This window comes from Morone saxatilis, unplaced genomic scaffold (genome assembly GCF_004916995.1).
Source record: "Morone saxatilis isolate NCDOM2014 unplaced genomic scaffold, NCSU_SB_2.0 Contig21, whole genome shotgun sequence".
Classification (NCBI taxonomy): Eukaryota; Metazoa; Chordata; class Actinopteri; family Moronidae; genus Morone; species Morone saxatilis.
In genome coordinates, this window is record NW_023339774.1 from 14,716,015 (window position 1) to 14,731,440 (window position 15,426).

The following is a 15,426-nucleotide window of genomic DNA, read 5'->3' on the forward strand; positions in this document are numbered from 1 at the left end:
CAGAAAAGGATAGCCCTTTTGCATTTTTTGCAAGTTTCATGGCCACCGTAGTTTCTCCTACATGCTTGGAAGGCTGAGCTGTATTCAAATGGTTGGAATCTGCAACTTTACAGCCAGAATCCACTAAATCCTACACACTGGTCCTTTAATGTAACACATTAGATTTGCTATGAATACGGAAAATCAGAACATAGCGTCAACCAGTCTGTGTCATAGTCTTTAGGAAAGGGTTGTGCGCCCCAGATTAAATAAATGATATGAGAATTTAGAATGCTGATGTTTGATTATGGCACCTTTCTGTACTGGATATTTACTGGAAACAGACACCTTCACTGGAGGTTGGTGTAGCTGCTAACTCCTTGATGTGATGCCGTGATGTAGGTGTTTTAGTGGCTTTGCAGCCGCGGCTTTAGCTTGCAGACTGTTCTTGGCAGCAGCTGTCACCTTGCTGCTGGAGCTGTGGAATCTTCCCCGGAGCTGAAGCAGGGCAGCATTCCTCAATGCACCAACCACCACTGTCAGCTGTGCCCTACCAAGACAAGTGAAGCATTGAGAAAGAGCAGAGCTGGCATATTGAATGTCTCTCTCTACCGTGCCAAGCTAGCTACCTTCAGTTGAATATCTAAAATTCTGATATTTGCGGTGGAATGGCGGTTTTGTTTTAAAAAGATTACATTTGATTGGCTCTAGTGTTTACTTGGATTTCTTAAAAAAAAAAATGGTTTGGATAAAGCTGCATTTTTTATATATTTTAACAGATACACCTGATCCTGCCAAGAACTATGAATATAAGGCTCAAGTTCTTTGAATTTTTTTGTTCCTTTAAGTCATCCTATAAATATTTCTAAGGCGTTCTCTTCTTCGCCTGTGTTCTCCAGCTCCTCACAGAAGTATTCCACCTCTCATTTATGCAATGTAATAGAATAGAATAGTTTTGACCGTTAATCCATTCAAGAAGACACATGAACGCCTTCTGACAGAATTCAGTCTCCATCTGCGATCTCATCTCCATACATCTCCACAATGCAGAGAGGATATTAAAAGCATGAATCAACTGTGGCATTGTTTGATTCGTGTGAATCCCTCTGCTTCCTCTGCAAAAGTGAGAAATTGGATCTCAAGCATTTTATAAAGAAAAAGTTTAAAAGAAAAGTTTGTTTTTTTTTCTTCTCCCATGCTTCCTCATACTGTGAGTGCTGAATGAGGCATTTTTCACATGGATAGATATTCTATTAGTGTCACTGTGGTTTATTTATTGATGTGTTGGAGGCTTAAAGTAGGACGAGAAGATGAGCTTGCTCACTGATATTATAGACTCTTGAGAAAGGGAATGAGGAGGGAAAGAGGTAGGGGACGTATGATGACAGTCATCTTGATACTTCTGTGTGTGCATTTGAATAAGTGACTCTTGTGAGTTAAAAACTAGTGCCCAGATCCTCTTAAAATGACCAGAAAAAGACATTATTTTAATTTCAGCTGTGACTTTATTTTCTTTTTAGAGTGGTTACTTCCTGTCTGTGTTAGAAAATAATCATGAAAGAGGAATATACGGAGTAATAATAGCACACATATTATGTGCTATGCTAAAACACTTTTCTCCATAATAGTACAGTACACAGATCCTTTATTTTAGTAAGTACCAATAAAACAAAAAATGAAGTTAAGCAGGTAAAGGTCTTTTAAGTATCAAAAGTACTCCTTTTGCTGGAAAAATAACCCCTGGGACTGATATATATGACATTATTACATTGTGAATACTGATGAATCTATGTTCATGCAGTATTTCACCACTGTGGCTGGTGGAAGTGGAGCAGGTTTTACCACTTTATGTACAGTGAAGTAGTTTAATACAGTGCTTCTCAACCTAGGATTTGGGCCCCCTCCAAAGGGTGACAAGATAAATCTGAGGGTCCGTGGGATGATTAATGGGTAACAAAAAGAGGAAAAAACAACATTACATAAATATGCCTTAATTCTTCAGACTTTTCTCTAATCCATTCCTCTTGTGAAATATTGGAGGGCTTTTCCTCTAAGGGCCTCAAACTGTTGTTTAAATGAAACCACCTGAGAAGTTTAGAAGGGATTTTGTAAGTGGACACAAACCAAAAAGGTTGTGTTTAACAATGTGTTATGTTTTATAAGCTGTTCCACAGTAAAGATACAAGTGGTATCTTTACTGTGTGTTACAATAGTTTCTCTCAATTCCTGTGCCCCTCTCTTAGATCCATCATACCTGGAGCCAGCGGATGTTCGTCAGCAGCTTAGTCATTACCAGCTGGCCTCCCGCAGTCAAATGTCTTCCGGCTCAACACCTGGTGGCTCAACAGTGGCTGACAATCGACCAGACGGCGTCCTCACTTGTGAGTTCTGCGAGTTCAGCTCTGGATACATGCAGAGCCTGCGTCGGCACTACAGGGACCGCCACGGTGGCAAAAAGCTCTTCAAGTGCAAAGACTGTTCCTTTTTCACCTGCTACAAGTAAGGACATTCTGCAGCTTGGCAGAGGGGAAATGGGAAAATGATTAAGATGTTTTATACATAAGCAAGGAGTATTTAAATGTGCAGATACTTGATAGACAAGCGCTGGATAAATCCCCTCATTAGTTTAATGATCCTTCTTTCTGCCTCTGAATCTGTCTCAGGAATACCTTCACCATGCATGTGGAGGCTGGTCACAACAACAATGCACCTGAGGACCTCCCTAAAGACCTGCGCTGTCCTCTCTGCCTCTATCACACCAAACACAAGAGCAATATGATTGACCACATTGTCCTGCACAGAGGTACTCATCATGCTTTTTGAAGGAATAGTTCAGCAATTGTATTAGTGTTTATTTTATTTAGATGTGATAACCAGAGATGCTGGCTTTGCAGCCATGTTGGTACTGGTTTGTTAGGGTCATTTCTTGTAGTTCTTTTTTATTAAAGGACCAGTGTTTAAGATTTAGTGGCATCTAGCTGTGTAGTTGCAGATTGGAACTCTCTCGCTTCAACCTCCCGTTCCAAGCACAAAGGAGAAAAAAATAAAATAACCTCATTGTCAGAAGATACAGATACTATATCTGACTCTGAATTAGAAGTCGGAGGTTGACATGAATGGTTTTCCCAACTCGGCTGCTTGCGATTACTTATGTACGGATGAAATAAACGAGACATAACATGCACTATTAGATATAATGTCCGACTATTCCTTTAAATGTCATCAAAGTCAAATGAAAACTTCACTAGTTTTGGCAGTTGTACTTTGGTATGACTAAATGATTTAAGAAAGAACGCTGGGGCTTGGTTGGCAATGGTTGACAAACTGATCATTTCTTTCTGACAACACTGTATTCCACTGTAAGAAATGTAAACATAACAAAGTAAACACAAGTAAGATAAACCGTGTATACAAGCGGAGCTATTCGTTTTAATAATTTTGCATACAGTATATGAGAGTGATCCTGATAATCAGAAGGTAACACTTAAAGCAAGCACAGGAACTGATGTGATGAGTCAGACACTTTTTGGGGTGTTTTTCATGAGGGTTTATATGAGACTTTCTTCAGTTATCTAGAGTAAGTGTTCGTCTTGAAAGTGAGAAAATAACAAAACCATAAAAAGGTAACAGCCACTGATTACTTTTTTCCTTTACTACTGCGTGTGTGTGGCTGTCTTTCACACCCCACATCTCCTCTTCCCATTTTGTCGTTAGCTTCTTTTTTCCCTCTTCGCTGCTCTACCATTTCCCTTCCCGCTCTCCAACCTAATAATCCACTTCGCCCTCTTCTCTTCCTCCTTCAGAGGAGCGCGTGGGTCCACTGGAGGTCAGCCGCTCCAAGCTGTCGCGCCACCTTCAGGGCCTGGTATTCCGATGCCACAAATGCACCTTCACATGCTCCAGCGACCAGGCCTTGCAGCTGCACCTGCAGAAGCATGCTGAGATCAAACCCTACCAGTGCCAGCTCTGTTATTATGACAGTAGCCGACGGAGCCAGCTAGAGGAGCATCTACGCCTCGAGCACAAGGTCAGTTGGAGTCCACATATGATGCAAATTAAGTTTATTTGGTAGGAAGAATATCGAATTCATTTGGCAGATAAGACTCTTTATCACTAAGTTTTATTGAACATGATTTACGCATAAGAACAGGTCCTAATAATCAGCCTGCTTAATGGTTGTAACATGAGATGTTTACAGCTTATACCCTCTGTAACTTCAAACTGTTAAATTAATTCCATCTGGCCGTTGGCGGGTTTATGGGAGGTAATCCTGAGGCCTGTGCCAATCATCTGTCTATATTCCCACAGTGTCACGATATTATACCAACAACTCCTCCAGCTGCTGGATTGTAAAGAAAAATCCCCAAATATCCTGAAACCATTTGAATCCCAGATATTTAGAAATAAAAAAAAGAACTGATATAATTTTTATAATAAAATAAATGATAAATAAATGATATATATAATCAGGAAAAGAAAGAGTTTCAGCTTTTGCATCTTTCATCTTTTCATATAGCAATATAATAAGGGAACCTACAAAAAGTATTAAAACTGCTAAAATAGTTGCAGTAAAACTAGTCTTTGGCAGGCAAAGATAACTGATGGTGGAATGAGAGTGCACATAGATTGGAACAACAACAATCGATACACAGTTAAGTGCAGCACAGGAAAAGTCTGTGTTTATTTGGTGATTTTAGGTTCACTCAGTAAATGCTAGAAGCTCTTTGCCTAGCATGTTCAGTTAAACTGTAGTTTTTTTTAACATCAGTTTATTTAAACATAAATAAGCTACTCCCAGTGAATACTTCCTACAGCAGTTTCACATTAAAATCCATATCAGCCGACCTTAAATTTAGGGAAGGAAACCCCTTTTAATGATTCCCTTGCAGCTACCATTTATTGTGTGAAGTATAATGTTTTGATGTGTTAAAAAAAACTTTATTAGATGAGAAATTATTAGAATATTTCATTTATGGTTGGACCATAAAACAGTCAGGATAATGAAAGTATTTAAACTGTCTTTTCTCTTCCCAGTCCTATTTTAGCATTCAAACTTCTTCATTTAGAGTCTTTAAAAGGGAAACTTACCACATGGAGGGCATTTATTAAAACAACATTGCTACACATGCTTATAAAGCCAAAATTGAGTCTAACTCTATGCCGCTCCCTGACAGATAAGGAGTTAAAAATATCAGTGAAATGGCTACTGAACGATACAGTGGAATAAGATGACATGGTGCATACATATCAGATTGCTGGAGCCTCAGTGTATTCTAACCACATCCAGGAGAGAAAAGGTTTTGTCTCTCAGTCTCTCTTAAAGGCGATCATTCATGAGATGATGTGAGAAAGCAGATTGTATTTTAGAAGTACACCAATTTATAATTTTTCATTTTTGACATGACTAGATCCCTGACTTTACCCTGTGCATGCTGGGATAGGGGCCAGCCATCCTGTTACCTACAATAGGAGTAAGCTGGTCTGGATAATGAATGAATGGAGTTCAGTGTCAGACATGAGATGGATTGCAGCTAGCTTACTGGCACACCATTCAGTGTGTGTAGGTTTCTGAAACAAATGTTTTGAAAGCCAGAGCCATGTTTGATATAGATATTTATGTTCTGGGAGGTAGAATACGGCATCTCTGGATGTTTGGGAGAGACTTGATATTTCTGGAAATTTGTAAGAATCTGATATTGGAGGAGGCACAAAGCATCTCTAGGACTGGGACAGTGAGAAGAAGGGACACGTTTTTATGTGTGCATTATATTACATACCTTTTTCATTCAGACCATAATTTGGCAAAGATGTGGTGCTACGTGTGATCAAGGTCAAAATTACAATAAAGTTACTGCACACCAGACAGGTGCATTGGATCAAAAACTCTTATTTTGAAAGAACTGAAAAATCACGCACACTTCATTCATAATTAATAAGCTCATTAACCCTAATTTGTATGGATACCAAGAGGTGCAGCTGGCATCCTCTGACTTTGTGAGTTTTTCCCCCAGTGATCTTTGTATGTATATGTTGTCTGTTTGTATGTGCTATTTGTCTGTTAGAATGTTATTTATGGAGGTTTGAGGACCAAAACATCAAATAAAGTAAAAAAGCACATGATTGGCAGTGTGTGAGAGTTTTTGGTCCTTTCACGTGTCGCTGAAGGTCAAAAAATGACGAGAAGAAAATGAAAGCAACCCGAAAATATTTCTCAGACTGGATTCATTTTATTTTTTGCCATCGGGATACTGTAAAAATGTGCCTCAATCGTAACAAAGGAATGAGAGAGCAGGACTCTATCTGGGTGAGACAGAGAGCTAAAGCTAATTCATGGTAGGAAGAGTTGAGGAGCAGGCGTGGTCACTGCTGGGAAGGGTGTTCAGGGAAAAGGGAAGGAGGGAATTGCTCAGAAAGACTGATATAATTTTCTGACAAGATAGATAAGATAAGCAAAGAGATGATCTGGTTCTGTCATCGAAATCTTCCATCTTCGTTGTTAAAACACTTCTATTTCAGATCATTTTAGTTGACTCATCATCTCATGCTGCATGGGGCAGTATAGAAATACACCTCCGGCTCTGATGATGACAGGCCTTTACTTCAAAAGCCATATTAAACTCAGTCTAATATAAATTTCAATCAGCCTCAAAACATAAAGGTGTTGAAAAAACACTTTAGCTTCTGCTAAAACTGTTTTACTGTTGTTTAAATATCATGTATAATCAGGGTGTGAATTTATGTTGAACCTAGATCAGAAACATCAGCTTTACTGTTTGAGTTGTAAAATCTTCAGAATTTAGTTTGAGCTTTTATAGTTAATGGTAAATATAAAAATTGTAAATAACAAGAACAGTCAGCCTAAAATGCATGTACTGACTTTATAAGAAAACTAAAAATTAAGCCCTGAACAGACCAAATGTAATGCTTTGTGCAACTATTCCCACACTTTCACCTTTTTTAATGTTTTTGAAGGCTTCAACAAAAAGCAGTAGAAAAGAAAATGGAATTCTCAAAGATGAAGCCTGCTCAGAGAACACTACCAAACTGATTAACACCTCCTGTTTCTGATCAGGTTATCCGCAACTTTGAGCTGATGGGTCGGGTCAACCTGGACCAGCTGGAGATGATAAAGGAACAAGGGAGCAGTGCAGAGGAGGAAGAAGAAAGAGAAATGATGGAAATGGTTAGAGGTGGAAAAGTAGCTGCTGCAGATGAGGAGGAGGAGGAGGACGACGACGATGAAGGAATGGAAATGATGGACAACATAGTGGAGGAACAGAGAGAGATGGATGATGAAGAGATGGAGGACAACATCAAAGAGGAAGAAGAAGAGGAGGAGGAGGAGGAAGAAAATGAAGAAGTCAAGGAAATAGAGGAAGAAAGGCCTGCTCTACAAGGTAAATACAGATGAAGAAATACTAATCTTTGTAACAACATGCCTGATACTTGGCACTGTCTTTGCTTCAGACTGTCAAATACAACCACTGATGTTTATATACTATATATATACTTCACACCTGGCCAGTCAAGACCAGAACACTACAGGATACTATTTAACTGCCATATACAGTTTGAGTCTATCTCACAACAGATTTATTTTCCAAAAACCTTTTGGGATTACGCTATAAATGAGTTTCTGCTGAAAAGCCATTTTCTGTCTTCTGTTCTCAGTTATTTTATATCAAATTGTGATCTGTGTGAAAAAACCTCCTGTGTCTCCTTTTAAGCCAAATAAATGGGCCCATAAGTAAAATGCAATATATAATGAGTTGTGGTACTTTTTATGGGCAGTGTTTGTCTTCCAAAATAGCCAAAGTCTCAGTGTAATTCTCAATAGATTTTCTCATTTCATTCTTCTAGCTTAAAATTTACTGACTATACTTGACAGGTATTGGTTGCTCAAAGAGGGAAGAAAGTAGATCCCTGGTCTACAGAGGAGCCAACATTCATTTCTAATAAATAAATAATAAAATAAACATCTCCATTGTTTTAAAATTTCTTAAAACTTCTGAAATCAATGTGTTCTGAGACTGACCAATCATTTGAACTCTATTTCCCAGAGGTCCTTGCATCTCCCACCAGCAGCACCAGCAGCACCTCTGGGCCGAGCGGTGTAGAGAAGCGTCTCCCCTGTGAGTTCTGTGGCCGCTGCTTCACCAACAGCCTTGAGTGGGAACGACACGTCCTTCGACATGGCATGTTAGTACTTATTTCCTTATTTGTCTTTCTCGTCTTCTCTACCTTTATTTTGTGTGTGAGCTTGTGTACTTTCCTGACACAGCAAGCCACCATGGTCCTCTTTACCTGTCTTTCTGGTCTTTGTGTCAACACAAGGACCTTTAGGTGGGTCTTTATTTAGTAAAGGCATGCATTCAGACTCCAGGGTTACACATGATCAGGATACAACTGCAAAAATCTGCCACACTAGCGGGATGACTTTATGGCTAGTAAAATGTTTTACTCAGAATCAGGAAACAGGAGGAAAAGGAAAATAAATACCAGGCAGGAAGAGAAGGCAAAAGTATCTAGCTGGGAACCGGGCAAAGGGGCAGGTGTCCAAGGTAAGCAGGGGTCCAAACTGTCCGGCAGAGGAAAAACAGCTGGACTGCTAAGTATCAAACACATTAGATGATCTGATGGAGAGTGAATGGGAATCAACCAATGTATTTACTGCGACACTAATGAGGAAGTGAAAACAGGTGTGTAGGTAGGCGAGGTGAGGTGAGGACAGGTGATTTGAATGGCAGGAACATAGGGGTTACTGCAGAGCAGGATAGAGTGGCAGGTTTTGGAATGACAGGAGAGTTAAAGCTACAGTAGGTAACTTTTTGTTATATTTGCTGAAACTTTTACTATATCCTGACAGTAGTACACGAGATAGGTAATCTGAAAAAAAAAAACAGGTTCCTCTGGCTCTTCCTCGAGCTCCCAAAGGCATTTGCAAGAATCTACCAGGCCTGAACAAAAACCACCACTCAGAGCCAAGAAAGATAGAAAGAAGGTTTGGGTTTGTGGCTTAAAGATAGTTTATTGTCTTATTCCCAGCGGGACTCAACAATTAACTATCTTTCTTGGCTCTGATTGTTTATTTTCTAGTAGGTACGGTAGATTCTTGCAAATGCCATTAGGAGCACTAGGAGGAGCCAGAGGAACCTGATTTTTTTTCTTTGTCTCATCTACTACTGTCAAGATACAGTAAAAGTTTCAGCAAATATTTTGTAAGTAAGTTACCTACTGCAGCTTTAACATATGGCAGAGGTGAACAGAGAGGGAGAGAGTAAATGTGGCACCAGAATTAGGCTGATGTTGTGAGACATGGATGGTGATCACTTGACTTTTCATTTAGTGCCACCATAAGGTTGACATTTGTGGTCATGACTACTAATCAACTAATGGATTGTCATGAAACTGGGTCAGACATTTATGCTCCCCAGAGGATGAATTGTAATACTTTTGGTTCCTGACCAAAAACCAGTAAAACGAATGCCATTCCCATTACACACAGTGCTTAATTAGCAAATGTTAGCATGCTAACACTCTAAACTGATATGCTGAATATAATATACATATCTGCTAAACATTAGTGCTGGCATTGGGGTCATTATGTTCCCAGGGGTTAAGGGGTTAGGGAATTTAGGACCCAGGGAACATAGGCCCTGGGAACTTAAATACACTCCAATTGTGAGCATGTTAGCATTTAGCTCAAAGCACAGCTGTCAGCCTCTAGCATGGCTGTAGACTCTAAGTCCTGTTTTATTACTCTATATCTGCATATTAAAAATCGTATCTCCTCTGTCATTAGCTTGTCCATATATTTCCACATTTTAAAAGCATTTATTTTTGCTCCCTCCTTCATTGCCAGGATGGTTAACAAGAGTCGAATGGACACCAGCACCACATCCGCAATAGAGGCCTCAGCTTCATCTTCTACTGGTTCCTCTGTCCTGATGGACACAGGATTGGACCTGTCCAGCAACAGAAAAGAGGAAGCTGATCTAACGCTGAGAAGTCAAAGCCAGTATGTTGAAGACAAAGAAATGCTTGACACCAAAAAGGATCAACAGTTTGGTTGAACTGATTGTGGCCTCTTGGGATATTGTGCTAGAAACCGATAACATTGGCTAGGATCAGCACTGAGTTGGATCTTAAAATAGGACGTCAAAGGAAACGGAAAGATTGAAACTGAAAAAAAAGTGATTTCTTATGAGTTGGCGCATTACTAGATTTTAGGTGTTACATATTTAAGTATTAGGTTGTGCTGCATAAAACGGCTGAGCTCTTTAAATGGGCAGTCCCCTAGGACAGATCTTAATATATTGGTAACCAATAGTGAACAGAACTCTTTATTGCTGACATTCTGGTCAAATCTACAGTGAAAGATCCCACCTAGATAAAACTAAGCTATTTATAAACAATGTTGTCCAAAAAGAAATGAACTAAATTTAGCATTTTATTATTTGAAGCACCTTTTACACTCCCCCTGCTCATCTAAAACAGGGTTACTGTAAATTTACCTAAAAGGAACACGGAAGATATTAAAGCATTTACAACTGTGGTCCACTGTAGAACTACCTTTTCTTGTTTCTTGTTGAAATCTGAGACCTTTTTCATCTTAGCCTTGTGTTACATGTGTAGAAGTATTCCTTGAGGAAGAGTCGCACCTTATCTATTTTAGTGAAATCATAAATCGTTTTTTTTGTTTATTCGTAGAAATACTTACAATTTCCCCCAATGTTTGTAGCAAATTGCTATATTTTAGGTCCCTTAATATTATACTACGTATAAGCCTTCAGCCTGTGGCATCCTTTGCATTTTGACTGTGCTGTTTTATTGTCCGGTAATTTCACTGATGTGATGAAATCATGGAAATAATGGGATTAGTTGAAATCTCCCCTCCCCTGTAAAACATGACGTTGTTTGTAGTCCAGGTTAAACAATATCACAGTTAACCTGTGCACTCAGCATAACAATATAACAACAGAGATATGTTTAATGTGTCATGACTGTATCCATATGATATACAGTAGGTATCCATTAAGCTTAGCATAGCAAGTTTTGCTTGGAACATAACCAGGTTTTAACAACAGTGGTGTGATATCTGTCATCATGATCAATAGACAGAGATTACACTTGTCTTTTCAGTGCAAAATTTTGTAATTGGAAGTGCAAAATTTTTGCTCTGTCCATATACTGTAGGTGCATCCAAAAATGGTTTGGAGGAGGCTTGCTGTTAATGACATATCCATATGTGTGAACCAGGATGCCCCTGTCATGGTCTGGCTAACTGGAGTAAACTGTGCACAAGTGATGACCACCACGGCTGAGTGTTGAAGCCAGTGCCCAAGTGCCTTAAAATGCAGTTCCCCTAGTGGCCACTATATGGCTATAATTGCTTTAAAAAAAAACATCCAAATGTTTTGAAGTAACCAGAAAAATCTCCTTCTCTCTCAAAATACAAAGTCAAGTTTGTAAGGGCCTCAACAGCTAATTTCTCTTCTTCTAATGTGCGCCTTAGTGGCAATTTTGAAAGTCATTGTTTAATTAAGATTAGATACAGTTAAATTAGATTGAACTTCATTGTAATTGCATTGGAAGTGCTAGTACAAAGAAATGTGGCTCAGCATCTAACCAGGTAATGCAAACATTAGCAAAGAAGTGCCCTTAAGTCAATATTTTTAGCTGGTATTAAGTCATGCAGATAGCTTTGGTTTATTTGCCAAGGTTTTGAGATTTCTGCTGATCCAGTAGTTGCAAATGGAATTTCATTTGTCATACTCACATCATTGAAAAGCAGCATTCGAGCAGTTTTCATCTGAACTATTTTCTATCAAATAAATAGTCCAACTGAAAACTGTTGACAGCGTCTTCTGTATGTTGTACTGTATGTTATTTTGATACTGTGAGCACCACAAAAGAAATTCCATACTAAAACAGACACGTTTGGAGCCATGTTTGCTTGATTGACAGAATGTCTCTGCCTTTCACAGTCAGCCCTGGTGATTACCTCAACTCCATCCAGGTTCCTCCACATCGCCCAAATTCTTTTTTCAGGCTCCAAATGACTGACAGGCTGGCATCAAGGATTAAACTCAAACCTAGAGCTTCAAAACATCCCTTCAAAAACCTATGGCTGATGCCACAGAAACCACAGACATTTTTTTACAGTCTATGATCCGGTTTTGATGTGATCGGATACACTGAAAAGACAAGTGCAACCAGCTCAGAAAGCCCCAAAAACCATTTGTTTCCACATAGCATATTTGCCACTGGGCCTGTATGTTGAAGATTGACTTTTTAAAGGTGTCAAATCCCCCAACTTTACCCCTTTAAATTCTCATCCAATATTGACACAATCTGCATTTTTGTGCTTCTTTTTAGACAAAATTGTCACGTTATTGTTGATACTGACAAAAGGCAGAGATTGTATTTGTTGGAAGTTGCTGCTTGAATGCCCTAAAGCCTTATAAGATGAAAAATAGCAATTAAGTCAAATTTATGTCCAATACCAATAAGACCAATGAGCAACGTTAAACTGTCTGAAATAATATGGCTAAAAACTACAATATCAAATTAGTATAGGAGCACAATTAATGGAATTGTGTTCTTGGTACCAAAATATTTACCAAGCCTGCTGTGTTTGCTGCTGTGATTGTCCTTCCTGAGCATTGAACCATTGATGGAAATGGGTAATCTGGGTTTGGACCATAGAATTTTGGAAGTAGAGTTCTATGGGTGGAACCCAGGTGAACTACATGTTTGCAGCCATGTATAGAAAACAAAACTACTTGTTAAGTGTTTGAACTGTGGTGTTTCAGAAAGGATACTTTAACCCTTTTTCCTTTAGGTGTTCTCATTTAAAAAAAGAAGAAAAAAAGAAATCTAAAGATGATAGCTAACCCTTAGGGGCTTTTTGAGTCCCCAATCCAACATTATTACACTGTTGTACAATGTCTGGTTACAATGAAAAATATCTCCTTTTTTGTACTGTAATGGGAATGAGCACATAGGAAGAGCAGTGTGGTTGTACAATATTTTAAACATGTGAAGGAAAATGATGCAGTTCTGTACTAATTAAAGGTCAGGGCTTTTATTGTGAAGGAGAAAAACATGGCAGAGTAAGAGACAAGAAAAAAAAAGTTCCTTTGGGGGCATTTACCTAAACTACTTGGTCCTTTTCTGGGATTGGCCACCATCTGGGTTCCCAGTCAGCCTAATAGATCCCTCTGAAATCTAGCTCACTCCTGTCCAATCCGACATCTGACACTCTAGTATCTTCTATCCATGACCAGTAAGGGCATCAGGTCACTTGCTCCAAGTAGGCCTGCCCATAGTCTACCCAGTTAACAACAGGTGGGAATGTAGCAGCCCCACTATGCTCCTCAGTCCTTTTAATACCTGAAAAAACATTTGAGTTGGTGCTCAATCTCAAAGCCCATTTTCTGTTTTTCAGGACCAGGCTTGTAGCTTTTTTGAAAGTAAAACTGTTGTTGTAGAAATAAGCTTTGTAAGGCAGCTTGTTGCCCAGCTTGAAAGCCCAGTGTAAACCAGATGATAAATTGGGACAATCTGGCTAATGAAGCTGTCAACCCAAAACTGTTTGTTGTTCTGTGATCATTTTAATAGAAAATGACTATGAATCCCTCACTGTGTGCAGTCTCTAGACTGTAATATTCCCAGTTTACCCAAAGTTATTCCCCTGCTGACAACACACTGGATACTTGTATATATGTTTAGTTTGTTTCTGATGCATTTCTCTTTTCAGACTGTTGTCTCCATAGTTTGACACTAGAATCTCTCCTTCTTGCCTTTCTTCCAATATAAATCTGATTACCTGATGGTGGGTTGTGATGTTGCCTAGAATGATTGTTTACAATTTTATTCCATTTATCTCTGGATATTCTGTAAATATTGTAATTCATTGTCTTTTTTTAACTTGATAATAAAGTTATCAGATAACGGTTAATTGTGTTTATCTCTTCTTTCTTTGTTTAGACACATCATATAAATTCAATAAGGATCCTAAAATGTGTATTTTCCTCCTTGCTTAACACTAAGATTTTATGGGAACATACTGAGAAATCTGATAATTTAAATGTAGAATTGTGGGAACATGCTGTACTTTTACCTTGTAAAATAACTTTTTTATATTTTCCATGTTTTCCGATAAGTGAATTATTCATATCAGCACAGATGTCAAACTATTAAAATTCCCTGGTAAGCAAGCTTCCTGAAAAAAACTGAGAATAAGGTGTAAGTGGTGCTTCACTGTCGAGAGAAAAGTGATGCCAAAAGAGTAAGGAAAATGCAAGTACACTGAAGAAGTGGTTGGCATAGCTGCTTCATCTTGATCATAAATTAAAAATAAAAAGAAGAGATAGGCAGTCATTTACAGTTTGTGGCAGCAACATTTGCATGTAAGGGATCCTCACATAAGGAAGACCTGACTTGCCGTTGGAGCCAGCCTTATTTCGTCTTATCTTACTAAAATAACAGCAAGCTACAGCATGTTTTTTTTTCCACTTATGCTGTGATATATCTCAACATCCACTGGATGGATTGGCACAACAGATGAATGATTCCCAATAAATTCTAATGACTTTAGTGATCTTCTGACATTTCCTGTAGCACCACCATTGTGATTTTAAGTGAAATATGGATTGCCATGAAATTTAGTAGACATTCAAGTTCAGAATGAAATATAATAGCTTTCATGACCCCCTTAGTTTTTATCTAGCACCAGGTCAGAATTTAAATTTGTCAAATAATGCAATCGGCTCCACTTTGTGTTTAATGCTAATTGACAAATGTTAGCATGCCAACACACAAAACTAAGATGGTGAACATGGTAAACATTCTTTCTGCTGAATATCAGAATGATAACATTGTCATTGTGAGCATGTTAGCATACTGACATTAGCAACAGTATTACTGTATATCTGTATATTTAAAATCATGGCCCCTCTGTCGTAAGTCTTATGAGTACATATCAATAGTTCAGTAAGATGGACACCAGAACCACTTCAGCCTGTGTGTAGTATTTGCTGGTGACACTAATAATGCAGTAGCTCACACATTTAATTACTCCTCCTCCAAAGTTAATCATGTGTTTTGTAAAATATCTTCATGGTTATCCATTCTAGCTTTTGTGCAACACATTTCTCATTTTCAGTGACACATAGGATTTCCTTGGAACAACCAATAATAGTCCCAGCCGCTTGTCCACAGGAAATAGCTTCGGGCTGAGAAGGCATCTCAGTGGCCTTCACTTTGTGTTACACCCTTCCACCCCTCTGTTGCTCTCTCACTCTCTACCCCACTCTACACCCTGGAAGAGCTCTGCTGACCAAAACCACAAACCATGCAAATGTCAGACCTTGTGTGTGTGTGTTATGTCTTTCTGTGTATGTGTAATGTACATACACGAAACACTGCAGCTCTTGCAACATG

The 15,426-nt window shown here is 38.7% G+C and overlaps 1 protein-coding gene across 5 annotated transcripts in view; it reads left to right on the forward strand.

The window, feature by feature from the left end:
- znf462 (zinc finger protein 462) overlaps nucleotides 1–13,942 on the forward strand; it is a 50,756-nt gene extending 36,814 nt beyond the window's left edge. For 4 of the 5 annotated variants that reach the window (XM_035668385.1, XM_035668386.1, XM_035668388.1 and 1 more), the window contains exons 8-13: nucleotides 2,223–2,478; nucleotides 2,643–2,782; nucleotides 3,783–4,006; nucleotides 7,052–7,376; nucleotides 8,040–8,178; nucleotides 9,842–10,052. In XM_035668385.1, coding sequence (XP_035524278.1) covers nucleotides 2,223–2,478; nucleotides 2,643–2,782; nucleotides 3,783–4,006; nucleotides 7,052–7,376; nucleotides 8,040–8,178; nucleotides 9,842–10,052 — 1,295 coding nt within the window. Of the gene's footprint in view, nucleotides 1–2,222; nucleotides 2,479–2,642; nucleotides 2,783–3,782; nucleotides 4,007–7,051; nucleotides 7,377–8,039; nucleotides 8,179–9,841 lie in introns of all 5 variants that reach the window. The other variant, XM_035668389.1, reaches the window with a different exon arrangement.
- The last annotated feature ends 1,484 nt before the right edge of the window (nucleotides 13,943–15,426 follow it).